Source organism: Cryptomeria japonica, chromosome 11 (assembly GCF_030272615.1).
Source record: "Cryptomeria japonica chromosome 11, Sugi_1.0, whole genome shotgun sequence".
Taxonomy (NCBI): Eukaryota; Viridiplantae; Streptophyta; class Pinopsida; order Cupressales; family Cupressaceae; genus Cryptomeria; species Cryptomeria japonica.
Window position 1 is genome coordinate 679,568,183 of NC_081415.1, and position 27,685 is coordinate 679,595,867.

General features: G+C 41.1%; 1 protein-coding gene across 2 annotated transcripts in view; it reads left to right on the forward strand.

The window, feature by feature from the left end:
- The first annotated feature begins 2,398 nt into the window (after nucleotides 1-2,398).
- LOC131038145 (uncharacterized) overlaps nucleotides 2,399-27,685 on the forward strand; it is a 77,903-nt gene continuing 52,616 nt past the window's right edge. Inside the window, exons 1-2 of one of the 2 annotated variants that reach the window (XM_057970479.2) lie at nucleotides 2,399-2,829; nucleotides 3,031-3,147. In XM_057970479.2, the coding sequence (XP_057826462.1) occupies nucleotides 3,075-3,147 (73 nt within the window). In that variant the 5' untranslated portion in view covers nucleotides 2,399-2,829; nucleotides 3,031-3,074. The remainder of the gene's footprint in view (nucleotides 2,830-3,030; nucleotides 3,148-27,685) is intronic. The other variant, XM_057970480.2, reaches the window with a different exon arrangement.

The window sequence follows — 27,685 nt, forward strand, 5'->3', positions numbered from 1 at the left end:
GTATTAGGGTCACTTTCCTTTTCATAAATAAAGAACTTAGGTTCCATGAAACCCATATGCAATGGATCTGATATAAAGAAAGCAATGTTTGTCTAGCATCCTTAAATTCATTATTATCTCATTCATGTGTTTTGTATTTATTCTCTTTTTTGCTTGATCCATTTTGTGAAATTGTGCATCTAAGGTACATAAAGAAATGGTGACTAATGATGATTGGGAAACATTAAGAGGGGTCTCGATATATATATGGGAAGTAAGAGGGGCAGATGAAGTAATAGCCTAGAATAAGGGCATGAAAGAGGTGAGGTCATGTCTAAGGGTATGCAAGATGTAGGATGTGGTATGGGGCATGAAAGTGGCTTGACTAAGTGGAGTATAATAAATTTAATAGTAATGAATGAGACGAGTGTCAAAGTATGGTACATCATATGGGTAGTGGTTATCACTGGATGACCGTATCTAGGTGGTTGATCAAATGATGGATGGTAAGTGGAAAATGGATTACTAATAAATTATAGGATACTAGTAGTGATGGTACCATGAATATAGGTCATGGTAGTGGGAGAAATGGTAGAGGATGGATCTATGGTAGAAGCTAAACTAAAAAACATAATTGTAAAAATATGTTTGTCCTCATGAGCATCATGATCACACTCTTTATTATTTCTCATTACAGGAATTAGAATAAACTTCATTCTCATTGATTTGGTCCATGTTAAGATTTATACAAGCACTCTTTCTAGGTGGTGTAAATAACAGATATGCACATAAATCTTAACACCCACTTTTAGATTACAAAATAAAATAAAAATTAAATAGCCAAGGGTGGGTAAACATATATCACAATGAAGCATACAAATACTAAGAGAACAAATATAACAATGAAGTACAAGACTGTAAAATGAAGTTCAAATTTGAAAATAGATTATAAACTCATAAAATTGTAGATTTTAAAAAAAAAATGTTGGTTTAGAAACTTTAACATAAGGTACACCAAAATGTAAAGGAAAATAAAGTTTCCTTAGACGGCTAAGGGCTTTGGGTTCTTCCCATATAAGTCCCAAGGTTGATTCTCTTCTCCTAGGCTTACCCGATGATGGTGGCTTATAAGCTACTACTATCATCCTCAAAAGGATTAGTCTTGCCCTAGGAGAGGCTTAAGCTAGGCTAGGTTGTAGGGACATAAGTTATCAAAATGAAAACATAGACAATCAATTAAATGCAATTGATTAAGTAAAATTAGCCTATATAAACTGAATATGGTTGTGATATTGAAAATATGATAAGTTGTACTTTCTAAATTAATAAAATGAATGCAATAATTTGGATGTGTAGCTTAATGATTAAAGAGTGATTACCTTTGCTCAATATTCTAGAATTTTCTTAATGTCTAATATGGAAACAATACATCTTTGTTAGTTATGTGCTTCAATGTTTATGTTGGATCTATGCTTTGTCAAAAGACTTGTTTGAAGGCCAAGGATAAAGTTGCAATCACAAGTTAATCCTTTGAGCTCACACTTGTCCCTATATATAGTGACATTCTACTCCTCCATTCACTTTATGAATGAGTGTCTACTTTGTTATTTTTAAAGATATGGGTACCAATAGTATTTATTGTTGCAAGAAGAAGCTATCCCACATCAAACCCTAGAAAGTGAATAAAATAAGATGCAAGAGCCCTCGTATGCATAGTTGTTATGCTTTTTGCACTTCATATTGGAATATGTTGCTATTAATTACCTCCAAATCTCTAGGATGAATGATTCTTCAACAGTTTTGAGATGAATAGAATGAATATCTTTAAATACTACAACACAACATGGAATTGCATCAAATAGGTGTTTAGTTAACTCATGGTAGGAGGGTAAATGGGGCCACCAAGCCAAATTTGAATTTTCAATTTTGAAAGGAAGGGGATGAGTCCATAATAGTAGGATCATCCCCACGACCATAGAAATTTGGACTAGTATGGGCAAATGATCTAGTTGGGTAATAAATAAATAGAAGTAGCTACATAGGTGAATATGATAAATGAGCAAATAATGCCAAATATATAGAAGTGAGTATATAGGATAGAGTAGAATCACATATATTTGAATATATGTAGATAAATAGAAGAAAAAGAACCCAACTTCACCCAAAATCATTCTATTTATCATGTATACATTAATGAAAACATTTTTAAAAAAAATGAAAAATAAAATAAAAGTACAAATTTCACCATTACAACAAAATAGTAATCTGGATAAAAAAACTTGCAATACATCATAAAAAACAAAGTTCTTTTCTATCTTCAAATTGAAGGGTGTACTTGAATCCTCGTGGAGAATATATTTCTATTTCACCAATATATTATTAAAACAATTTTTTATTGAACACTTTACTGGACTCTTGCGTAAAATCTCCTTGGCAACAACTTGTTTTTGTATGGCGGCGGTTCGAACCGCAGGATCCTTTTAAAACCAATTACACTCGAGATTTTGATGTTTAATCTTTCCAGAAAGAGAATTTAATGAACTTGATTTTCTATATCTTGATGCATTCTCACTGTGTATCTCTATTTTCTCCTCCTATTCACTACAGTGGGAGAGTTGTGGGTCAGACATAGAGGCCTTCGTTTGCTTTGCCGGGATAAATCTGAATATTCTGTTGAGCACTGTACCCATATTTTTTTTGATCTGTAGAGTTCCATTTTTTCTCTCTGCAGTCTCGGCGGGCTTGAATAGACAATTTTTAATTACAGTTTTGAGCCAACTACTTTATTTTCTGGAGCGAGATTTTGTGCGAAAAATAACTCAATTCTCTGCATAGTTTCCATGACTACAAGTAAGATTTGTTCTTTAGCTTCTTGCTTTATGGATTTTACATTTCATATATGTATGAAAATGCAGATAAAAAATAAACTGTTGTATTTGTTGGTTGGTTGTTTTAAACTTTGGACAGTGATGCCTTTTTATTAGGGCCAAGTAGATGTTAGAATCCATGGCATAATCAACCTAACACGTCTGCATTATTGTTGTCCTATAGATGTTTTCGCTCAGAAGCTTTGACTGAAGCTTTTAACAACTCTCATGAGACACAGTTTTTGGATTCGCAGAGTCGATCTTAGCAACTGGATTAGTATACTATTACTATATCTAAATTGTACTACTCGTCTGACATCTTTGTATTAGTATATCTAAATTTGTAGGTTTATAAAAGATTAGAAGGCCTTTTACTTTGGAGATCATAGATTTCATTCTCTTTTGAGCAAAGAGAGATTTGTTGACTCTTCTTGGCAAGTGGTGTTTTTGGGCTCAGATTCAACTATTTTCCTTGCTTATATTCCTCAAGAATGGAATGCTGTTGCAGATTTTCTCTAGCCAAATGTGCTTCTGTGGCTCATCGTAGACGAAATGTTTTTGACCAGGATTCTTTATCCCCCGATCAGTATTCCTTATCCCGCAACCAAGCTACACAGTTTCTCCATCTTCTTCAAAATATAAGGGTTGAAAAAATTGTTTCTATATCTTAAGTTTTGTTTGGTCTCTGGGTTCTTGATAATGGTGGAAGAACATCTCAGAATTGAGCAAATCTAAAAATAGTTAAATCCTCTGTAATCCAAAGTGTGGAGTGGGAGATTACATCTGAATTGAGCAAATCCAAATATAGTTAATTATCAATAACTTCAAAACTAAATGCGATAAGCACGTTTAAAGTGAAACTACAAAACATCATCAAGTTAAGCAACAATGGGAGTGACTTCTTGTCAGTAGGCCACAATTATGTTAACTCATTTCTGGTGAATTTTTTTTAGTAGAATGACGTGGGTAAATAGTTGAAATATTGATACATTATACAAGCATAATCTAACCAAGCTTAAACATGGTGGATTTTCCATTACTCCCCAACAATTAATTTCAACTCATCTATGACTAAAGAAAGTTTGAAAGGAAGACTTGGGTAAATGGTTGAAGCATTGGGACATCTATGGATATATGGCATTTAAATGATTCAGAGAACTTGAAAACAAATATCTACTCTAAAGTCCTGGATAGCATTTGCAACAACGATAAAAGGGAAGGTGAGAAAAACTCTGCTATTAATTTGTTTTAGATAAAGGTTGTTTTCTAGGTCACAGCCAAGCGAAACATCAATTTGATGTATGAAACAGAAACCCCACAGAAAAACCCTGCTACTAATATATTTTAGATAAAGGTTGAAGCCATCAAGTTTTAAAAAAAAATCTTGTACCTTGGATTTCAAACCTCTAACTAAGCTTGGGAGTAAGTTGAACCTTGTTGACCTAGTTACACATGGAATATATCAAACTTAAACTATTGTAGACCACGTACTTGGATATGGTAACCAACCTCAAGAAGAAAATCATGATTGCAAAAACTAAAAGCCACCACTAGAAGGTATATTAGGAACAAAATAATTTGTGTTGCATACTTAAATGAATTAGAGGCAAATGCATTTGGTTTTGATGTGGCTGCTATATAATGACATTGGGCACAATTATCTAGATGAAATTAAATACAAGAAAAATTTCTTTGTATCGTATGAATATCATTAATTGTATATGATCCATAAATTGCCTCAGATACTCTCAGACAACTCACCAACTATGGATTTCACTCTGCTGACAGCTCAAAAACAACCCCCACTTTAATGAAAACAAGCGTTACAACCCTTATAAATATGGGATAGTCATATACAAGCAAGCAAACATTATATTAAAGCAATATAAAGCATGAAAATGAAGCAAAACATTATATTAAAACAATGTAAAGCATGAAAATGAAGCAACATACACTGGAGAATGACTGAAAAGATTTGATCTAGAGAAATCTTAGAAGGGAAAAACACTCCAGTTTGGATTGGCAAATCACTCTCCAACTCAACAATCAACAGTCAATTACAATCATGAAAGATGGATGTATGCCTTGGCCTCAAGATCACCCTTACAAATTCTCAACAATTTACAAGAGTTACAACATCTGTCTCATGCTGTCCTGCTACATACTCTGCTCCAACAATGGCATGTAATTCATAAAATCACTTGTATTGTAGGTAAACTAGAGTGCCAACCCCCATTAAGCCTTGAAAACCTCCTTAAACACGGTTGGAAGCATGAATCCCAATGCCTAGAAATGGAAACTAATAGCTAAAATTATTCCTATTCCATGCCAAACTTATATAGAATGCATTCACCAGGGCAAACATGATGTTCAACAGCTATAGAAGTGATGATCTCATCAAAAGTAGCAAAACTTGTCATTTTTTGGAACTAAACAGAAGACTGGATGCATAGAATCACCTTGAGTCTTCAACAACCCTGCATACGTGTCCTCAATATACCAAATTAAAAACTGGCTCTCCCACATTAAAGAACACTTTGAATGAATTCCCTTGACCGAAATGGAGAAAACTGATCTCTCGATTGTAACCAAGACTTGATTTTCAGATCAGTATACTAGAGCATCCCAACAGCACAAGGTAATTGGCTTTCCAAAAAAAATTATGATTGCAAAACCAATTTCACCTAATTAATTGATGTAGATAATGGAACGCAATTTTTTTTCCATACAGTGATAGTAGGCACTATTACATGGATATTTGTAGTCATAAATTAGTACGTTAAATTTTAAATCTGCAATTATAACCCAAGACATAAAATCCTAAATCAAGAAAAAAAAGGCTGTGAGAATTTATTTTAAAATTTGATGCTCATTTAAACAACCTTGTAAACAATTCAATAATCTTTTATAGCATCCACAGACCACTTCGGCCTAGAGGACTTTAAAACTCATCTAATCTCATTTGATTCACATATGGTGGATGCCTAAAAGAAACGTACTTTTAGAGGTTGCACTTCATAGGATAGAGATCCTTTCTGATGCTCATAACTTGTTGAATGCTTTAGGATATGTGATGGAGGACTTGACCTAATCATTTGTTAGTTGCAATATGTGATGATTCTAATGATAGTTGGTTTCATTAGACTTAGGGTATCACAATAGCCCAATGATGCCATATGTAGGATGTAGTGAATAACTGTTAATTATCATATTGCAAAATTTAATTTTAGTCATAATACTTTTGGAGGTTGCCCCTTAAAAGTGGCTTAGTCTAATTATCAAGTTTTCTGCTTTTATTTTGCTCATACTGCATATATCTATGTTAGCTCGAGTTTCCAGGACAAGGGGACGCGTTTCTAGGATGACAATTTTTTTTTGCCAATTTTGGGGACGGCTAGGGGACATTAAAGGGGATTGCTATATAAAATCTAGGGAAAATTTAAAATATATAGGGAAATTTTAAATGTTCATATGAAAACATGGATAAAGCATGCATATATATAGTATATTCATATGAAAACATGGATAAAGGAAGCATATATACATTATAGAACCTTAACATATAACATTTGTGTTCAAAATTCATTGACAATACTCAATATGCATTCATAATTCAGAATTCATTGTCAATATGCATGTGAACTTAAAAAAATAACATACAAAATGCCCAAAGGCTTCACTGCTGTCACATGGTTTCATTTTCAATTATGATATGAAAATACAAAAAAAAAAGTATACTACTGCCCCTAATTTGCATCTCCCAGCACTGCATCAAAATAAGAGTCCCCAATTGAGTCACTACGGTTTTCATGGTCCACCTCATCCAACAAAATCCCAACCAATCGCCCTAGTGTCTCTGTTGTGAAGTTTTCACACATCACCCCATTGCAAATGGGGACCCCCACTTTTTTTGCTCGTAGCGTAGTTGTTTTAGCTTAGTCGTCTAGCTTGGCAATAATTTTGGTATCTTTAACCTCTTGCTTGTGAGGAGATGCAATGCCTTGTTCTTAGGATGTGATCAAGTTGGGCAATCTAGCAGTAGTCGAGTCTCTCTTTGGGTTAGGTTGAGGTCATTATAGCTCTCAAAGCTTAAGTGTTGGATAGAGGTCAAGGTAGTCATTGAATGATGCTTCACAGTGCAACCTCTAGGTCAGGTCAGATGAGTCTTTGGTGTGGTGAATAGTCAAGCGAGTAGGTGGGTGCCCTTAGGGTTAGAATGTAGAAGCGAGGATCAATTAAGAATTGATGATCAATCAACTAAGATGAAGTGCTTAATGAAGATAATTCAAGGTCTAAGTGATGATGGAAGGAAAGAAAACACCAAGTCAACCCTATGAACAAGTCACTCTACACTTGGTGAAATCAATAAGTGATGAGGTCGAAGTGAGTTATTCATGACTCACCAAAATCCACGACCTTGAAGGTCTTGGTTGTCACCTTGGTCCCACTGTATGCTGGCCATTTTCCCCTTCTTTTTTTTTTTTGACCGTACGGTCGCTATCGTACGACCGTACGATTTTTTTTTGAAGTTGTCTAGAGAGTCTTCGGCTCGGGTCCCTTGTCTCTGGGATCGCCCTTCATCCTTCTCGGTTTTTCTCGCCCAAAAGTCTCCTGCTTTTGTCCCGTGCCTCTCGAGTTGCTTGCTCGGCCTCTTAGGTCCCCTTCCATCCTCTCGGGTCCCCCTCCGGGCTCTCGAGTGTCTGTCTGGCCTCTCGGGTCCCCTGCGCGCTTCGTGTGGTAAGGTTTCAATTTGTACCCGTTGGTGGCCAATCTATTTTCAATGGCCATCGGAAGACCTGGAACCACAAATTCTATAGGGACCACGACCTCCTTCCCGTACATAAGAAGAAGGATAATAAAGATTTTGAAGGCTGCGGCCTTCCACACAGGGTTCCAATCGTTGCCGACACTCTTCGGATTATTTACGTCGCCAGGGTTTGGGGCGTCTCCCTTCCAATAGTCTCTGTATTCCGACAGGTACACCTCTGTTGGTTGCTCTGGTTCCTCTACTTCGAGCCTGTAGCTTTGGAACATTTCGTAATCCTCCATTTGCCAGTGGAAGAGCCCGTTAAGTGAGCATACCTCATCTTCAGAACATCCCTCCAATTCGAGCACCCCTTCACTGTTCGGCTCCATCGCGTTCTTGCCCTTGCTTTCATCGGGACCCCCTTCCCCTTTATTAGAATCCTCTGAGTCCGAGTCTGAAGAGGCGAGCTCTTCGCTGACATCTTGGGTGTGTAGGTCAATGGTATATTTCCGCCCTCCCTTCTCCATGGAAAGGGTATTTTTCTTCCAGTTGTGGTTTACCCTCGCGTTGATCAACCACGCTCTCCCCAGGATGGCGTCATAGCCTTTCTTCTTCGAGGGAATAACCACGAGAATGGTTGTGTACCAATCGTCACTTGCTGGGCCATCAACAGGCCGAGTGGCTTAATGCCGTGTTGGTCCGCTCCCACCAGGTTGAATGTGTGGCCACAAGGTGGGCTTCCCCAGCCGCTTCCATGTTTCTTCTGGTAGTACATTCACCCCAGATCCACCGTCCACAATGGTGTCCTTCAGAATGGTCCCACGGATACCCATTTCTACCACAGCTGGGTGTCTACCACTGCTCACGGCTAGTAACATCGCGTCAGTCGAAGGGCTGGCGGAAACTTCCACTTGTGGTGTACTCTTCGAAGCGGTGGCAGGAACCCCTACCTATGGTGCACTTGACGATGCGGTGGCGGGAACCCTACCTGTGGTGTACTCGATAATGCGGTGCTTTGCACATTGGTGAGGATGGCAGTCCTCAATTGTGGCATAGAGTCTAGAAGGTCTTTTACCTTTATTGGCACCTCCATCTGCAATATTTGCCCAATGATGTTATTTTCCGCTTCCGTACGGAATGATGTACTCGCCACCTCGTTGTCCCGTCGTTCGGTCGTCATCTCACGTTCAATATTGGCCTTTGCCTCCCGTAATCTCTCCTTCTCCGTACGGGGGTCGGGATAAGTGGCTTTTTTCGTCTGGGCGCGGGTGATCACCAGTACTTCTTTCTCACCAGTCTTCTCAGCCTTCTCAATGTTGAGGAGATTAACCCCTGCCTGCGGGCAATTTGCGTCCTCATGGTCGCCTGGCCCACACCAACGACAGAGGTGCTGAGGGGTGGCTTCCTTCGTGCAATCACGGCCGAAGTGCCCCCACTGATTACAGGCCCTACATTGGATAATTGGCCAGCCCTTGGCGTCATATTGGATACAGCTTCCGTTATTGGTATTGTTGCTACTCCTTCCGCCGCCGCCGCGTCTGTTGTCCCGGTATCCTCCAGATGATGCCGTTGTGTTGGTATGTTGGCCGGTACCCGCTGGTGCGGATGTTGTGGCCTGCTCCGTGAACAGCACCTGGTTCATTTGCGTACCTCTGGTTTTCATGTTGTATGGGCACTCCTTGGTGGAGTGTCCCATCACTTGGCAAATCTCACAGAATGCCTTCTTTTGGCAAGTACCCTTTGTGTGCCCTTCCTCTTTGCACTCAGTGCACCATATGTCCCCTTCGTTCCGACCAATGCTTCTCATTATTTTGAATTCCTTTCTCATTCGCTCCATGTCTTTCTGGAGCGCTTGCACCCGTTTGCCAGCCTCGTCATCGCTGCTTCTTTCCTGTGAAGAGTCATTGTCCTCGGATGAGGATTTATTACTTTTCTTCTTCTTTGAAGTTTTGTGTTCGCTCTCCAAGTCCATCGCCCTATTATAAGCGTCGTCATATGACGTCGGGGGTACAATTTTCATCTTCCTCCGTAGGGAGGATTTCAACCCTTCAATGAACCATCGTTTCTTCAATCCATCTGCGGGTTGGCTTTCCATTTTATCCAAGAGTTCTTTCAGCCTCCGACTGTATGCCCGTACTGTCTCCCTGGTACCTTGTTTGGTACTGTATATCTCCGTTACAATTTCATTGTCATCACGGAGCAACCGAAACTCCCCCGTGAATTCCTTCTGTAGATTGGCCCACGTGGCCACTTTTTGCTTGTCCACATCGGAGTACCAATCTATGGCAACTCCTCGTAACGTGGCTGGGAACTGCTGTACCCAGTCATCCTGGTCTGTTACTCCGTTGGCAGACCAAATGGTTTCACATGTACGGCAGTGTCGTAAGGGGTCTTCCTTGCCCTCCCCTGTGAACTTTGGCAATTTTTGTTTACTCGCCATCCCACCACTGGGTCTCGCTCCTCTAATTCCTTGTGTGCTTGTACCTGGCGATCCTCCGCCTCCTGCAACTGAACCTCCACTCGTGGGTCCTCCGGAAAAAGTTGCTGACACTGAACCAACCAAATTGCCTCCCGTACGGTACCCTTGTGCTCCCTCGGCACCTTCGGTCGTACCGTCACCTTCCGGTGTCTCCCTCCGGTTGGTTGTCTCCCTCCGGTTGTCCTCTGAAATGGACAAATTCTTTAGCAAGTCTCTGGTAGCGTCGATCAGGTTTAAACTTCGCCTTGTTTGTTCCACCAACTCTTCGCGGCTTCTTACCCTACAGTGGTATTCTGGCGAACTATAGAGTTCTCCTTCGGCACCCTCCGTGACTCCTTCTGGCAGCCCTACAACAGTGTAGACAGTGTAGTTCTCTCCGTCTATCTCTGCCTCCGCAACCTCCGTGACACCTCCTGGGTTCCCTTCGGGCAACCCCTCGGCTGGTCATCCCTCGGCAAGCTGCTTTAGCCTATGCCTTCGTTCTATCTGCTGTCTGAGATTCAATGCGGTTTGTGCCACTTCCCATTCGTCACTCTGTATCTTTTTATTTTTGTCCTTATTTAGTCTATTGGGCATAAGTCAAAGGTTCAATTTCCTCCTGGCCTGGCGCCATCTCGTTCTGTTTCCCGTCGGCTGTTCTCTTCATAGCGTTGCAGGATTTGTTGTCGTCGCTCTTCCTGGGCAATCTCCTCCAGGCGGGCCTGTTGTGCCAGCAATGCCTGTGCAAGCAACCGGGGGAGGTGGTTCATCAACCGGTTTACTGCCGGGCTAACCTCCAGCGCTGTCCACACGGCACTTGGTGGGATTTCTACCTCCGCCGCTCCTCGTCGAACGTATGTTTGAATGGCTACCTGGAGCAAAATTGAAAATTCTCGCGTTGCCGTGTCTTCTCCTATGTAAAGTTCTGTCCGCGCGCCGTCGGCCTCCGGGTTTACTTCACCAACGGGTGGGCCCATTGTGTCTGTGCGCCATCCGTGTCTTCCGTTCCCGAGTTCGTCTAGGCAACGGCGCCAAATGTTTGCCCTCTCGGGTAAACGGTTAAATGCAGAAAGTAAATGCACAGAACATAATGGAAATATATTAAATAACCAGCCTATATATTAATTCCACAGTCCATGTACAATAAGTGCTTATAACATTACATCTGACACTACTAACATGATCCCACTTCGAAGAAAAGGTACACAATATATAATACCCGAAGGGGTGCGACACAACCGTCGCGACTCCAACTACCTACCCGTCGGCCAACTAACTGACCGCCGTAACTCATTATTACCGACGACAACATAAACATAATATAACAACATAACATAATGATTATTCCCGTGTTTTCCGTATTGTGAGAAAGAAGCCTGCAGCTAAGCATTGGCGAGGAAGCCATAAGCCGTAGAGGGAGACGAATTTGGAGGTTGGGAACAAACAGAGTTTGAGGGAAGGCATTGCAGGTCTGCGTAGTTGTATGAGGGAGTTATTCAGTTCAGTTTTTAGCCTTTGGGGAGTGTGATGGAGGATTTGAGGTGTCTCCTAGCATTTGTGCCAGGGGATTGTGGCCACCTCCAAGCATGACTGGTACGCTTTGAGGAACTCGGAGTATGTCTCGGTTGGACGTGAGGTTGCCTTGGTGGATGCACAGAGGGCTCGAGAGGAGCTGACCACCAGGTTGGAGGCAATAGTCGCGTGAGACTTAGTTCAGCGTACCCAGGAGTTGGATGCCGGGAGAGCAGCACGGGTGGCTATCGAGGACAAATTGGCTAGGGAGATAGGATCATTTGAGTAGCAGTTGGTGGAAGCTGAGACTGAAAAACGTGTTTTGCAGCCAAGTTTGGGTTAGGCATAGGAGGACTGTGATGGCAAAGGAAGCAATATTGGTGAATTCCGCACTTGAGCATCGGATGGTAGCCGAAAAGGGTTTTCAGGCGAGGACGCAGCGAGTGTATAAGATCCGGGCCCGACTGGCGTCAGTAGTTCCTGCCGTTCATCTCTATTTTGTATTAAGTTGTCGGAGTCTACTTCTTTTCTTGGGGGGGATGATGTTGACGGGAATAATCATTATGTTATGTTGTTATATTATGTTTATGTTGTCGTCGGTAATAATGAGTTACGGCGGTCAGTTAGTTGGCCGACGGGTAGGTAGTTGGAGTCGCGACGGTTGTGTCGCACCCCTTCGGGTATTATATATTGTGTACCTTTTCTTCGAAGTGGGATCATGTTAGTAGTGTCAGATGTAATGTTATAAGCACTTATTGTACATGGACTGTGGAATTAATATATAGGCTGGTTATTTAATATATTTCCATTATGTTCTGTGCATTTACTTTCTGCATTTAAGCGTTTACCCGAGAGGGCAAACATTGGTGATCATGTTAAATGAAAGTGGCAATGAACGAGTTTACCCCTTGAATCCTCCAAGTTTGCAAGCAAAGGGCATTGAAATGATCAACTTAGACAAGCAATGAAGCGATCAACTTGAAGTGCAAGTCATCGACTTTTTCCTTGGGTTGCTCAAATCCACGACCTATATGACTTTTATCCTTGAGTTGCTCAAATCTACGACCTGGATGACTTTTATCCTTGGGTTGCTCAAATCCACGACCTAGATGACTTTTATCCTTGAGTTGCTCAAATCCACGACCTAGATGACTTTTATCCTTAAGTTGCTCAAATCCACGACCAAGGAGACTTGAATCCTTGAGTTGCTCAAATCCACGACATCAAAGACTTTTATCCTTGAGTTGTTCAAATCCACGACCTAGGAGACTTTTATCCTTGACAATGATATCCCAAGGACTTGATAAGTGATAATGAATATGCCTTGAAGTGAATCGGATGAAGTCAATGTGGAGGTCACACTTGCAATGATTATCCTTGAGTTGCTTAAATCCACGACCTAAGGGTGTGGTGATAACTTTCATCCATGGCTTACTAGAATCCATGCCTCAAGCATGAAAATTGCAAGATTGATCCCTGAAGTAAAGAAGAAATGATGAACTAACTCAATCCTTGCTTGGAGAATAAAGATCAACATCATACTGAGGGTGAATAGATAGACTAAGTGTTGGAGTTGGCGAGATTGAATAGTGATGATGACTATCCTCCAATTGCAAAAATCCACGAACTAGAGAAATCCATGACTTGGAGGTGGATGTGAACAAGATTGTCCATGAGCTGATAAAATCCACTACCTAAGGGGGTATGTGAGCAAGATTATCCTTTAGTTGGCTAAATCCATGACTTGATCAAGGTAAGTACAACATGATGATGTTTGATCTAGTAGGCGACTAAGTATGATGGAGAGTGAAGCAATCAAAGCAACCATGACTTGATGAAGCAAGTGAATTATCCTTGTGTCTCCAAAATCCACGACCCTCCAAAATCCACGACCTCATGAATCCACGTTTTTGAGGTGCACTGAAGAAATTCGTCCATCACTTGCTAAAATCCATGATCTAGTGTCCTTAATACTCAAGATGATGAGAGGTGAAAAGATCATATTTATCCTTGACTTGGAGAAATCCATGACCTAAGGGGGTAAGTGAGTGTTATCACAAAAGCTTGCACCCTTGCTAAGCCATCAACTCAGCAACCTTGTGAAACATGGAAACAATTCTGAAGTGTGGGACCTTGCGCAAGGGGTTGAATCTCCGAAGAAGGCCGGCTTCCTTCTTCAAATAGGTGCAGGTGTTGAACCAACTCAACACTTTAAAACTAATTCCTAAGCCCACCTAAACAACTTGCAGAGGTAAAGGGAAGAGAGAATGCTGGAAATAGAAGGAGGTGATGCACCAAGAAGACATTGTTCCTCTCCCCACCCGAAATGACACAAGGAATCAATTGAACTGCCCAAGAGATGCACAAACTTCAATTACAGAATGATCCCAATACGTGTGTGGAGGTTAGAATTTGCTAAGTATCAAGAGGGGAGAAGGATTCCCACAAGTCACACCCAGAAAACAAGCTAACACAACATACATGTGAAAGAAAACCACAAACATGAACTTATAATGGAGGTAAGAACTCATACACAGCATGCATAAGTTAAAGTAAGGCAAGAATGGTAGCTTCAATTTTATTCAAATGCCAAAGGCCAAACTTACAGTTGCAGAAATGCAAAAAAATATTACAAGTCTTCAAGAGAAGAGAAGAGCATAAGAAAGCTCAAGCTAGCAGGGAGAGAACCCTTTACAGGGAAGTGCAGGGAAGTGCGTGCACTTGACTTGTACATGCAAGCAACCTAGCCATACCCACAAAAGGCAATTCTGAGAAGGGTGGATTGACTAACCTTCCAAAGTCAGAGTATGTAGTCATGACACAAGTCACCAAGCATGGCCCCGTACCTCCCTTGATGGAAATCCTGCCAAAAACATTAAATGCACCCCTGTGGCTCCACAAAAGAAGGTGCATAAGTCACCAAAGCTGTTGGAGCATTTAAAGCTTTGAGTGTCGATCACGCCATCCGGAAGTGTTGCAAGTTGGAAGTAGTTTGGAAAACTTCGGAGACCTGGGTCACCGTAGTTGGGGAACTTCGGAGACCTGGGTCACCGTAGTTGGGGAACTTCGGGGACCTTGGTCACCGTAGTTGGGGAAACTTCGGGAACCTGGGTCACCGTAGTTGGGGAACTTCGGTGTTCCGGAGTTCCGGGGTTGAAGAACAAGGAACTTGGGAACCTAGGGGTTCCGGAGTTTCGGAGTTGAAGAATAAGGAACTTGGGAACTTGGGGGTTCTGGAGTTCCGGGGTTGAAAAACAAGGAACTTGGGAACTTGGGGGTTTCGGAGTTCCGGGGTTGAAGAACTAGGAACTTGGGAACCTGGGGGTTCTGGAGTTGAAGAACAAGGAACTTGGGAACCTGGGGGTTCCGGAGTTTCGGGGTTGAAGAATTAGGAACTTGGGAACCTGGGGGTTCCGGAGTTCCAGGGTTGAGGAAGAGAAGACTTAGGAACTTCGGAGACCTGGGTCACCGAAGTTGGCAAGACTTAGCAACTTGGGAACTTCAGGGTTTCGGAGTTCCGGGGCTAGAGAACAAGAGACCAAGGAAGGGAACTTCGGAACCTCGGGGTTCCGGAGTTCCGGGAAAGAGAGAGGAAGAGAAGGCTTGGGAAAGGAACTTCTGACAAGACAACACTTCATACTTTATGATTCCATTGTTTTCTCTTTGATCAACTGAGGCAGCGCTGGTCCATAGAATATATCTCTGATCGGTTCTCACTGATGAACCAAGGGCGTCATAAAATGACAACATTTTTGGCGACTTCTGCAGGATGCTTGCCTGCTAAGCATATAGATCAGTAGCCTGTGTAATCCATTGGGCGCAGAGTCACAACTACAAGAAAAAATAAAATTCTCTCCTTTGTAACCTGCAAAGGATCAAGATCAGCCATTCTGAAGGGGAACAACCTGTGCTCCTGCACTTCTTGGAAAACAAGAAACCTAACTAATATTTACATTGTTACAATAAGAGGCAACTGATTGCTTTTGCCTCTGTCAAAGAGGAACCTTTTGAAGGAGCTGATCCCCCTCATACCATTGTTACATTCACCATCTAGCTGCAATGGTTGAAATCTCTTGTATGCATGCATGCATTAGATCACACATACTTCTCATGTGGTGAAAGAACACTTCACCATTTACCTTGCCACAATAGGGAAGCCATAGAAAATAGCCACCTGAGACATCCGGGGATGCATGAAGCATACACATAGTAGCACGGGGGGAGTTTTTTAGGAGTCGGCTAGCATCAAAAGAACTACTCCATGCAAAAGACATCTCTTTTATACAAGGGGCATCATTTTTTTCACAATAGCCGACCTCCTCTTGACGTGAGTTGAAACCAAAGGAAAAGGCCTCAAACTCACATGGTGATGAAAAGTATACATATCTTTGTCATGGCCTGCACAAGGGGGCTCTTCAGGCACATCAAATTGGAAACTTTGAAGCTCGGGTATACTGTTAAGTTGAGCAACCAAAAGACTGTTGGCAAGGCCAACATGTTGTTGCTCAACGCCATCATATTTGATATGTTGGTCCCAAGTGAAACATTCAAGCTTAGGCACAAAATCCCTAATTCTAAAAGAAACATCTTCACCTTGAATGAAAACTTTATATTCAACATCATCACTTTCAGGGACAGGGGAGAACCAACCTGCATCATATTCACATGTGCTGATATCCAACTCATCAACACGAATCTCAAGTTTATGAGACACCTCAAAAGAAGAACTAAAATCCTTAGATTGTCTCTTTGTTTTTGTTTCCTCCTCCTGGCAACAGAATGCAACAACATTAGGTTCATGGCATGATCCATCCGCCATGCAATCTGTAGTAAAAACATTACCCCTTGTGCCCTCCTCAAGACTAGCATGTCGCTCCAGAGCTACCACCGGGGGAGGTGTAGACATATCCTTCTCCTCATGATCAATAAAGAAAGGAAGATTGTCAAATGAGAGGACAGTGTCCTCTTTACCTTCACACTCATCATGTTCAATGACCTGCTGCTGCAACTGATTGTTCTCAATATCCTCCTCTAGCATTGCCGATTCCTCTTCCTTCAGAACATATGAAGACTCCCCAATGGCTGATTGAACCCCTTCGTCAAGATCAGGATGGGAACCATCCATCCTCCATACAACAGGCCCGCCCTTAAAAAGGGAGATAGCATCAAGAAAGGGCCTAGGTGGTGGGTTGTTTTGCAAAAGGCACTGAGAGGAAGGCTCTTGTATAACAACAGCTAGAGCTCCTTTGAAACTTGGAATTTTAACACTAGGGGAGTTAGTTGAAGGCTTGGGAGGTCTCCCCCACATGAAGCTTGGGATTTCAAACTTAGGAACCCTAGGAGCAGAAACCTCCTCCTGTATGAGCCGCATCTCTATGGCTGCTAGTTGCTTAATTTCTTCCTTCCTAGCAGAGGCAAGTTGCTTGCAAGGAACTCCTCATGTTGCCTTTGGGCTCCCATCTGTTGTTGCTGAAGCTGAGCTTGATAAGCAAGCCGATCTTGTTGCAAATCCCACTCCTGTTACCTCTTCAACTCCTCCAGCTGCTTGGTGAAATCAAGCAACACACTTTTGATTTCTGCAATTTGCTTTTTTTTCGTCATCTTGGGGCTGGTTGGGCTGCCAAGAAGGTTGAGCAGGGGTGGGTGGGTGGCAAGCATTAGGAAAGTACCCACCTGCTACTGAAGTGAAGTTGTTTGGGTTGAAACTAGGAGCAGTCCTAGTTCGGTCCTGTTGGTAAGGAGGGGGAAAATGGTTGGCATTCTCATAGAATGGGGGTGAATAGAACTTACACCCATGATATGAACTCATTTTAAAGCATTTGAAAGAGATGGAGCTTTTTTAACAAAATGCTTAAAAGAGTAGACGGACCCTCTCAACCATAGACTGATAGCATACCACAGATCCACCAAATGATTGCAAAGTTGCCAGGTGCTTGAAAGATGTTGCCTCCAAAGGCTTGATGAACTGAAGAACAGACCGAATCTTCAGTTGGCTTGGGCTTAGGACTGCATGACTTGGGAACCTGGGGGTTCCGGACTTGGGAACTTGGGAACCTGGGGGTTCTAGGGTCCCAGAGTTAGGAACTTCGTATGAACAAGAACTGGACTTGTTCAGCAAAGTCACCAAGTGCTTGTGAGATGACTGCCTCTAAAGGCTGAGATGCCAAGAACAACACTGAATCCCTAGCATGTAAATCGAATCAAGTCCCACCGGGCGTGCCAAAAACTATTATCACAAAAGCTTGCACCCTTGCTAAGCCATCAACACAACAACCTTGTGAAACACAGAAACAACCCCGAAGTGTTGGACCTTGCGCAAGGGGTTGAATCTCTGGAGAAGGCCGACTTCCTTCTTCAAATAGGTGCAGGTGTTGAACCAACTGAACACTCTAAAACTAATTCCTAAGCCCACCTAAACACTTGCAGAGGTAAAGGGAAGAGAGAATGCTGGAAATAGAAGGAGGTGATGCACCAAGAAGAGATTGTTCCTCTCCCCACCCAAAATGACACAAGGAATCAATTGAACTGCCCAAGAGATGCACAAACTTCAATTGTTTGAATGATCCCAATACATGTGTGGAGGTTAGAATTTGCTAAGTATCAAGAGGGGAGAAGGATTCCCACAAGTCACACCCAAAAAACAAGCTAACACAGCATACATATGAAAGAAAACCACAAACATACACTTATAATGGAGGTAAGAACTCATACACAACATGCATAAGTTAAAGTAAGGCAAGAATGGCAGCTTCAATTTTATTTAAAGGCCAAAGGCCAAACTTACAGTTGCAGAAATGCAAAAAATTATTACAAGTCTTCAAGAGAAGAGAAGAGCATAAGAAAGCTCAAGCCAGCAGGGAGAGAATCCTTTACAATGAGGCTTAACAACCTTTATATAGAAAAATGGTTACAAGAGTGATCATGACCCTTGTATGTCATTTTGGGAGTGCAGGGAAGTGCATGCACTTGACTTGTACATGCAAGCAACCTAGCCATACCCACAAATGGCAATTCTGAGAAGGGTGGATTAATTGACCTTCCAAAGTCAGAGTATGTAGTCATGACACAAGTCACCAAGCATGGCCCCGTACCTCCCTTGATGGAAATCTTGCCAAAAACATTAAATGCACCCTTGTGGCTCCACAAAAGAAGGTGCATAAGTTACCAAAGCTGTCAGAGCATTTAAAGCTTTGAGTGTCAATCACGCCATCCGGAAGTGTTGCAAGTCGGAAGTAGTTTGGAAAACTTCGGAGACCTAGGTCAGCGTAGTTGGGGAACTTCGGGGACCTGGGTCACCGTAGTTGGAGAAACTTCGGGGACTTGGGTCATCGTAGTTGGGGAACTTCGAGGTTCCGGAGTTCTGGGGTTGAAGAACAAGGAACTTGGGAACCTGGGGGTTCCGGAGTTCCGGGGTTGAAGAACTAGGAACTTGGGAACCTAGGGGTTCCGAGGTTGAAGAACAAGGAACTTGGGAACCTGGGGGTTCCAGAGTAGAAGAACAAGGAACTTGGGAAGCTGGGGGTTCTGGGGTTGAAGAACTAGGAACTTGGGAACCTGGGGGTTCCGGAGTTGAAGAACAAGGAACTTGGGAACTTGGGGGTTCCGGAGTTGAAGAATTAGGAACTTGGGAACCTAGGGGTTCCGGAGTTCCGGGGTTGAGGAAGAGAAGACTTAGGAACTTCAGAGACTTGGGTCACCAAAGTTGGGGGAACTTCGGAGACCTGGGTCATCGAAGTTGGCAAGACTTAGCAACTTGGGAACTTCGGGGATCCGGAGTTCCGGGGCAAGAGAACAAGAGACCAAGGAAGGGAACTTCGGAACCTCGGGGTTCCAAAGTTCCGGGAAAGAGAGAGGAAGAGAAGGCTTGGGAAAGGAACTTCCGACAAGACAACACTTCATACTTTATGATTCCATTGTTTTCTCTTTGATCAACTGAGGCAGCGCTGGTCCATAGAATATATCTCTGATCGGTTCTCACTGATGAACCAAGGGCGTCATAAAATGACAACAGTGAGTAAGATTGTCCTTGAGTTGCTAAAATCCATGACCTAAGAGGGTAGGTGAGTGACTTTGTTCATGAGTTGCAAGAATCAATGACCTCCTAAAATCCACGAACTTGAAAAATCCACGAAATTGTCATGAGAAATTAAAGCATTAATGTGATTGGTCTGCTGGAAAGGATAAGGAAATTCGCACCTAAAAAGCCCTAATTCACAAGAGAAGACCTCATTCGCCTAAACTCAGATCTAAAATACAGATCTAATTCACAGGCACAAATCCTAAAGCAGGACCGATCGTAATTTGTGAACTTGAGACAATTACGTTGCAACTTTTAAAAAGCGAATTTTATTAGATATTGAGTAGACTTAACCAACATTTGCATCTTTTGAATCAGACTCTTTTTAGCTGGTTTGGTAAGAATTCAAGGCAGATGTGATGAAAATCAGGGCTAATTAAAGAGGAATCAGATCTAGAGTGGTGGATCAGAGCTGTGACATCACCATATTCAAGTTTTGGATGCACGATAATTGTAATATTAGTAGTGTCTCATGTATAAGATGAATTATATTTCATTACTATTGATCCTCAAATTTGTTCCTTTCAGGTTTGATGCATGGGGAAGCAAGTCAGCATTGTGAAGAGTTCATCACATTCAAGGCTCCATCATATCATCCCTGTTATTGGGACTTCAAGTTACCAAGGATCAACATCAAGGATCAAGAGGGAGGCGATCAACCTCAAAATGAAAGATTCAAGGCATTGCAACTTCTACACGGAGATAGCCCTACAGGCAAGAAAGATCAATCATCATGAACAAAGGAAGGATCCATCATAGGTATCACGGAGGCTAGCATCAAAATTATCAACATGAAAGATGGAGCAAAAGCAACAAGAACATGAAGGATTCATAAACACTTCAACAAGGCAAGGAGGATTAATGAACAATGCAAGAGAGAGACATCAAGGAATTCAGCATGTGCAAGACAAGGAATCAAATGCAAAAAGAACTCGACTAAGGCAAAGACCCTCAAGGATAGCATGAAGACTTCACAATGATGCAATGAAGGACTTACAACATCAAGATAGAGCAATGAAGTGAAGGATTGCTCAAGCACATCAAGGCATTCGTAATGACAAGTGCAGATTGAAAGGACAAGGCATGAAAAACTTGAAGGGTGTAATGAGAATGGATGAACAAAATGATTCTATCAATTAAATTCCCAAATTAGAGAAGGCTGACTTAATCAAGGATATGCAAGCTGAGGTGGCGCTGATTCATCTCCATTCATCAATCATAGTCAACATGCCTAAGTTCAGTGAACCTAGCTCATTCAAAGATGGAGCAAGTGACACATATCACTTCATCAAATATTGTTTATCTTACCTAACGTCATCACTCATTGGTCGCCATTCAAAGTAGGACATGTGTCCTAAAATGTAATTTTAACATTGGTCAAGAATTAAATGTAATGCAAAGTTAGTTGTAACTAACCCTAATTAGGGTTTTCTAAAGTAATTTGGGCCATTGATTTGGATTTGATCCTGGCCATTCATTTGTAAAGGGCTCTTTATAAAAGGCTTTCTCTCCTCATTTGTAAAGGTTAATAGTTAGTAGTAGAAGACATTAGATAGCAAGTAGCTAGAGGTAGAGTAGGAGAAGGCAGAAATTGTTACCAAGCATGTAAATAAACATCATTTTCATTGAATTTATGGTGAATGGTGGTGTTTCTTTTGCGTATTGTATGGTTTCTTGTTGGATCCTCATGTTAGATGAAGTTCATTGATCGTGATGGAGTAATGTGTGGATGTTGATAATTCCTTGGCTCATACTATTTGTGGTTGGATGATTTTCAATTACGGTGCATAGTTAGCTTGAACATTAAAATTTGCTAAGTTCTATTGTGGATACATTTTTCAAGTTGCGCTAGTGTATTGGGTATTTGGATGAATGTTCATGATATGAAAACCTTTCATTTCCCTTGGAAGATTGCATTGGTTTTGTGTAGTTGTTGGCAACATGGCCAAGCAAAGCTCTCGATTTAAGGAATGTGTCCATCCAAGCATGATCTAGTGCTATCATTGATCTTAGGTGTAGATTATATTTCTCTAAACCTTTAATCCCTTTTTTTTTCAAATCAAGTAATTTCCACGTTCCAGCAGCATTCAAGCATTCATGTACAACGTAAGTCCACCTTGTGATTCGAGCAATATCACATCAAACCATTGAGTTATCCACGCGTCAAGATTTGACAGTAGAAACCTTAGAGTCACCTTGTATGATCACATAGCTTAGCATTTGAGAGGATTTTGCTCAAGAGAGGATTAAATACTTGGTATTTTATTTTGTGTATGAAGTGCATAAAAACACATCAACAGTCTCCTCATCAACCTAGGCCACATCTTCGAGATCAAAATCCCACTGTAAAGTTGGAGTTTGCTGATACTCTGGAGTTTGACAATCTTGAAGTCAAAGAGCACTATGCATGACCACTAACTTCTCTGCTCGTCTAGAGGTAAGTCTATTCCTCTTGATGGAGTGGATAAATCCATATTGGGATCAATTCCTCTCTTTAACAGAGGCATTGGCAACTTGTGCAAGGAGGCGAGTGGCAAGCAACTCCAATTATGGTGTATCTCTCCCGTGCCATGTCCACCGTCCAATGGGTCATTTTGAGCTAATATAGCTCTATCCAACCTCACCTGTGGTTTACTCAATGTTGGACCTCGAAGATTTGCTCAATGTTGGACCTTGAAGATTTGCAAATTCAAGTAATTATGTGCGAAGTATTGAAGCTTGCTCCTCTGGATACATCTTAGCAATGGCTTGTGTGAACCCATCTAAAACCTCTTAGTTGTCACATGGAAGCACCCTTCCATCCCTTGGTGCATACCATTTGGGATTTAGAGCATAGATTGCCATATGAAGTGGGGTATTCATTGTGTTCCACCTTTGTGTTACAATGGGCCTAATATGTTTCTCTATAACCCCAAAGTAGGATCCTTAGCAAAAATTGTTTGTTTCATCTTCCCAAGCATATTGTCAAATGTCTCATATATCTGTCTAAGACTAGGAGAGTCTGTATTGGCATATTTAATGACATCTACAATAGGTGAGATGAAAGAGCAAACATATCTGCAAAATACAAACAAAAAGTTCAAAAGAATTAATTGACATTTTAGAAATTTCGAAAGTTGGAACATACAATAAAATTTTAATATTAAAATCAGAAATTTAATTTTAAAATAAACAATTTAATGTTTAATTTTTAATAAAATCATAAATGTCTTACCTCATAGCGGACCACCAATTGTCATCAAAAATCTTTTTTTTGACAGATTTTCCTTGAGTAAGGCTTGAATTAGGTCATTTGGTCCACATTGTATTCACCATCATCAATTGTAGAGGCTCATGCACCTCAAACATCCTCTCCAACAAGATAAAGAAGTGGTATACCTATATTCATTAAAAGCAATATAAGGCTCAAAGTAATTGGAATACAAATGTTTGAAGTTTCAAAATTTTAAGGCTCAATGTAATTGGAATACACTTCCCTAAACAAACCACGGTTATGAGAAAATAAGAACTAGCAAGGGATGTGACAATGATATTGATGAGTGGCCGATGTCTAACATCAATCCACCCATCCATCACAATAGAGCAACTTGTCCTCATCCAAGTTTGCCTCATATCCTCCATTAGCACATTAACCTTGGAATGTTCTTTGTTTAGGAGAGTAGTTCGTAGCTTATGATCTCTAGGGGGTATGAATGAGGGATCAATAGCGGCTACATCTTTGATAATATGTTTGAAGTAAGAGGAACTTGCCACATGAAATGGGATGGCATGAGCAAAAACGAATTTGGCAAATGGAAGACTTTGTCGCTTCTCTTGCTTGCACATTTAATATAGCTTCAACTGACCCTCCCTTGCCACCACCACTCATCTTCCTCTTTCCTCTTGTGCCAACCTGACTACTACCAATAGTGGATGACATAAGTAAAGATGGTTGTGCACTCGCAAAAGAAGTTGCCGACATTGCCACACCTTGTTTCACCATTTCCATCTCCATCTGCAATATACGACACTCTATCTTCTCCTCTTCTTTTCGTGTTGGACAAACTTAAATTCCATGGCATGTGTTGTCACGAAAGTTTGCACCCTTGCTAAGCTATCAACTCAGCCCCATGAAACATGGAAACAACCCCGAAGTGTGGGACCTTGCACAATGGGGTTGAATCTCTGGAGAATGCCAACTTCCTTCTCAATCTAAGTGCAGGTGTTGAACCAACTCAACATTCAAAATTCTACTTCTAAACCTATCCTAACAACTTGCAGGGGAAAAGAGAAGAAAGAAAATGCAAGGAGGCGATGCACCAAGATAAGAGACATTCCTCTCCCCACCCCAAAATGACAAAAAGAATCAATCGAAATACCCTAAAGATTCACAAACTTTAGTTGCATGAATGACCCCAAACACATGCATGGAGGTTAGAATTTGCTAAATCTCAAAAGGGGAGAAGGTTTCCCACAAGTCACACTCAGAAACAAGTTAACACAACATATACATGAGAGAAAGCCACAAAACATACACTTACAATGAAGGTAAGAGAACATACACAACATGCATAAGTTGAAGGAAGGCAAGAATGATAATTTCAATTCATTTTCAGTCCAATGGCCAAACTTACAGTTGTGGAAATGCAAGAAAATATACAAATCTTCAAGTGAAGTGAAAGAGAAAAGAGTAGCTCAAGCTAACAAGGAGAGAACCCTTTACAATGAGGCTTAGTAGCCTATATATAGCAAACTGGTCATAGAGAAGAGACCAATGGTCAAGGAGGGGAAGCCTTGACCCTGGTGTGCACAGGAGGATGTCAGTCCAGGAAGGCAGGGAAGTGCACATATCTGATATGGTTGTGCATGCAAGCAATTTGGCCATACCTTGACAAGGCAATCCCAAGACGAGAAGTACTTCTAGAAGGTGGATTGCCTGACATTCCAAAGTTAGAGCATGCAAACCTAACATGAAGGCCATCAAGTAACCATAATTAAGCATGGCCATGGACTCCACTTGATGGCAATCTTGCAAAAAAACATTAAAAGCGTCCCTGTAGCTCCATGAATGAAAGTAGACAAGTCGCAGGGGTTGGTGGAGTGTTAAGAGCCTTGAGTGTTGATCACATCATCTGGAAGTGTTGCAAGTCATTGGAAGTTGGATGTTGGGCCCTCAAGAAAACACTGCAAGGGGAGAGGCGTCGGGAATCATGGAGTTTCGAGATTTCTAGGTTCAGGAAGGAGAGGAACAAAGGGAGGAAAGGAGGCTTGAAAACTTGGGGGTTCCAGGATTTTCGGATTTGAAAGGAAAGGAGGAAAGGAGGTTTGGAAACCTGGGGGTTTCGGGATTCCGTGGTTTGGAAGGAAAGGAGGAAAGGGAGGAAAGGAAGTTTGGAAACTTAGGGGTTCCAGGATTCTGGGGTCTGGAAAAGAAAGGAGGAAAGGGAGGAAAGGAGGCTTGGAACTTGGGGGTTCTGGGATTCCGTGGTTTGGAAGGAAAGGAGGAAAGGGAGGAAAGGAGGTTGCCCGAAACCGCCTCCCACTTAACATTTCATTATTCCATCGGTTTTGTCCTTGATCAACTAAGGCAACGCTGGTCCATGGAACATATCTCTGATGGGTTCTCACTGATGGACCAAGGGTGTCATAAAATGACAACATCATGTAACACCCAAAAAATGAGACCTTACCTTGTGTACCTGCCTCTAAAATCAGTCAAGTAAACATCACAATTCTATACCCTACTACCCCTTGAATTTATTTATTTATTTTTTGATCCTTAGGTGTAACATATTGGATAAGAGGCTTTTTCTTGTTGAAACGGCCCTTTGTATATTTTTCCATGATTTTTGAAGAGTACTTAAATAGGTTTGGTTGCTGTCCACTACTACCCTCAACAGTTCCACTTGTGTTTCCACCACCCACTTCCCCTTCATTCTCATCACTACTATCACCCTCATTTCTGCTCATTTTTTCAAGATTGAATGCAAAAAATGCAAAAAAAATTAAAAAAAAAAAATCAGACATTTCATGCTTCAAGCTTTGAAAAAAATGGAAAAAAATAAATGAAAGGATGAAGTTTACCTCTTTCAAGCTTCAAGTAGGATATTTGCCCTAGATTGAACCTCTTTTTCTTCTATCCCTTGCTGCTCCTCTTTCAATGGCTTGCTTCAAACCTTCTTGCTGCTCCACTTTTTTCCTCTCACACAAATGATAAAATGAGTCAAAATGTTTTACCTATTCATCTTTAGGGCAAGCTAGGAGGTAGGGGTCCACAAAGGAATAAAGAAAATGTTTTTTTTTGTAAAAAAAACTCGATTTTTTTTGTTTTAAATTGCCCCTTGATGTTGGAGACATCCAACTGTCCTGGGGATGGCAAGGGCTCTGTCCCCGGGTTTCTGGTATGTCTCTTGCCAAAATGCCAGATTAGGGATGCGCTATGGACGTCCCTTGGCCGTCCTTGTGTCCTTGGGATGTCCCTAGGGTGGGGATGGGGTTTTTAAGCCTAGGGACGTGTCCTCGATAATGCAGGTATATATCTATTCTATTCTATGTTTGTGTGCACATTTTTTATTTGTGATAAAGTAATTTCATTACAAGTGGTTTCAAAGCATTGATTTAGGCAAAGTGGGAGAAGTTTTTTTGATGGATTGGGAGTTTTCATTGATCTATTTTTTAAAAACAGCCTAGTTTGAGAAGGTCTTTCTCCTTGAATAAGTATCTCATTTACGCAAACTTGATTTTCTTGGAAAGAGATCATCATAAGGAATTGTAATAGTATTAAGGGACGTAGCAAATTGTTCTACAAGTCTTGATTTTGAGTGGATTTTTTTTTGGCAAAGAATCAAGACAAAAACATTCAACATCGAGGCACCTTTTGGTATTTTTATTTATTCTTGCAAGCGAAAGTTTATATTTTAGTGTTGATTTCTTATAATCCTATTTTTAACTTTTGAACAATATGGTGGGTTCTTTGACTTGAGGCACAGCCAGGTTTGCTGCAACACCAGGTATGACTCCTTCCAAGGAACACATGAAATGAAATATAGACACTAGTAGAAGAAATGGGTTGGAGAAATTTACATTCAAGTGGCCTTTCACTCAACTATACAAGCTCACACTTGTTATGGCATTGATTGTAATGATAAAGTTGACCTCCACCTCCAAAAATCTGTTCAATCATTGTGATATCCTGCCAAAGAGGTGATCCTTGTCAAATTTGAAAGTTCTTTTTGTTTGTGGGCCCACTAAACTAGAACTAGCAGCCATTGTAAAATATATGAATGTGTATCTATATGTTATAAATAAACTAATATCAGGGAAATTGAAAAAAATATAAGTTATAACCCTATGCTATGCAAACATAGAATTAATAAAAAAATGACAATTAAAAAACAACATATTGCCTTATGAAGCAATACAAATTGACTAACAATTTGGAAGCTTGGAAATAAAATTTAAAAAACTTGGAAAAAATGAAAAAAAAACTCGTGTGAAATGATGAATGTCCTTGATGCAAGCTTAAATACCTATAGCACTTAATATAGATGTCTTTGCAATCCCGTACCACTCAACAACACCAGCAGCCCCGAGCAATGACAAACAAAAAGTTTTGGAAGTTTGGAGTGATATCTGATAAGTAAGCTGGAATGATTTTTGTGATTGTGTTTTGTCACTTATATGTTTTTAGGTTGCTTTTTAGTTTACATTAGTGTCTTAGCATTTTTTTCCATTCAAAATGTGCTTTACAAAATTGTTTTTAAAGCAATTTTTGGCTGCCTACTCTGTGGATTTGCCCAGGTATGCTCTAGGTACATGTATGGTGTATTGGGGCTGTACTTGTGGTGCTTGGGATGTGCCTTGTGGGAACCTTTTGGATACTTAAGCCCAGAACTGGCCTTGGACCCATTTGGTCCAGGTACAAGGGGCTACTTGAGTGAACCCAACAACATAGGAATAAGGGAATCTCTATAGCCAATGATGTTATATCTAGGAGGTAGTGACTAGTTGTTAATCATTATATTGCAAATTTTGTTCTTGTTGTAAGTCTTTTGAAGGTTGCCCCC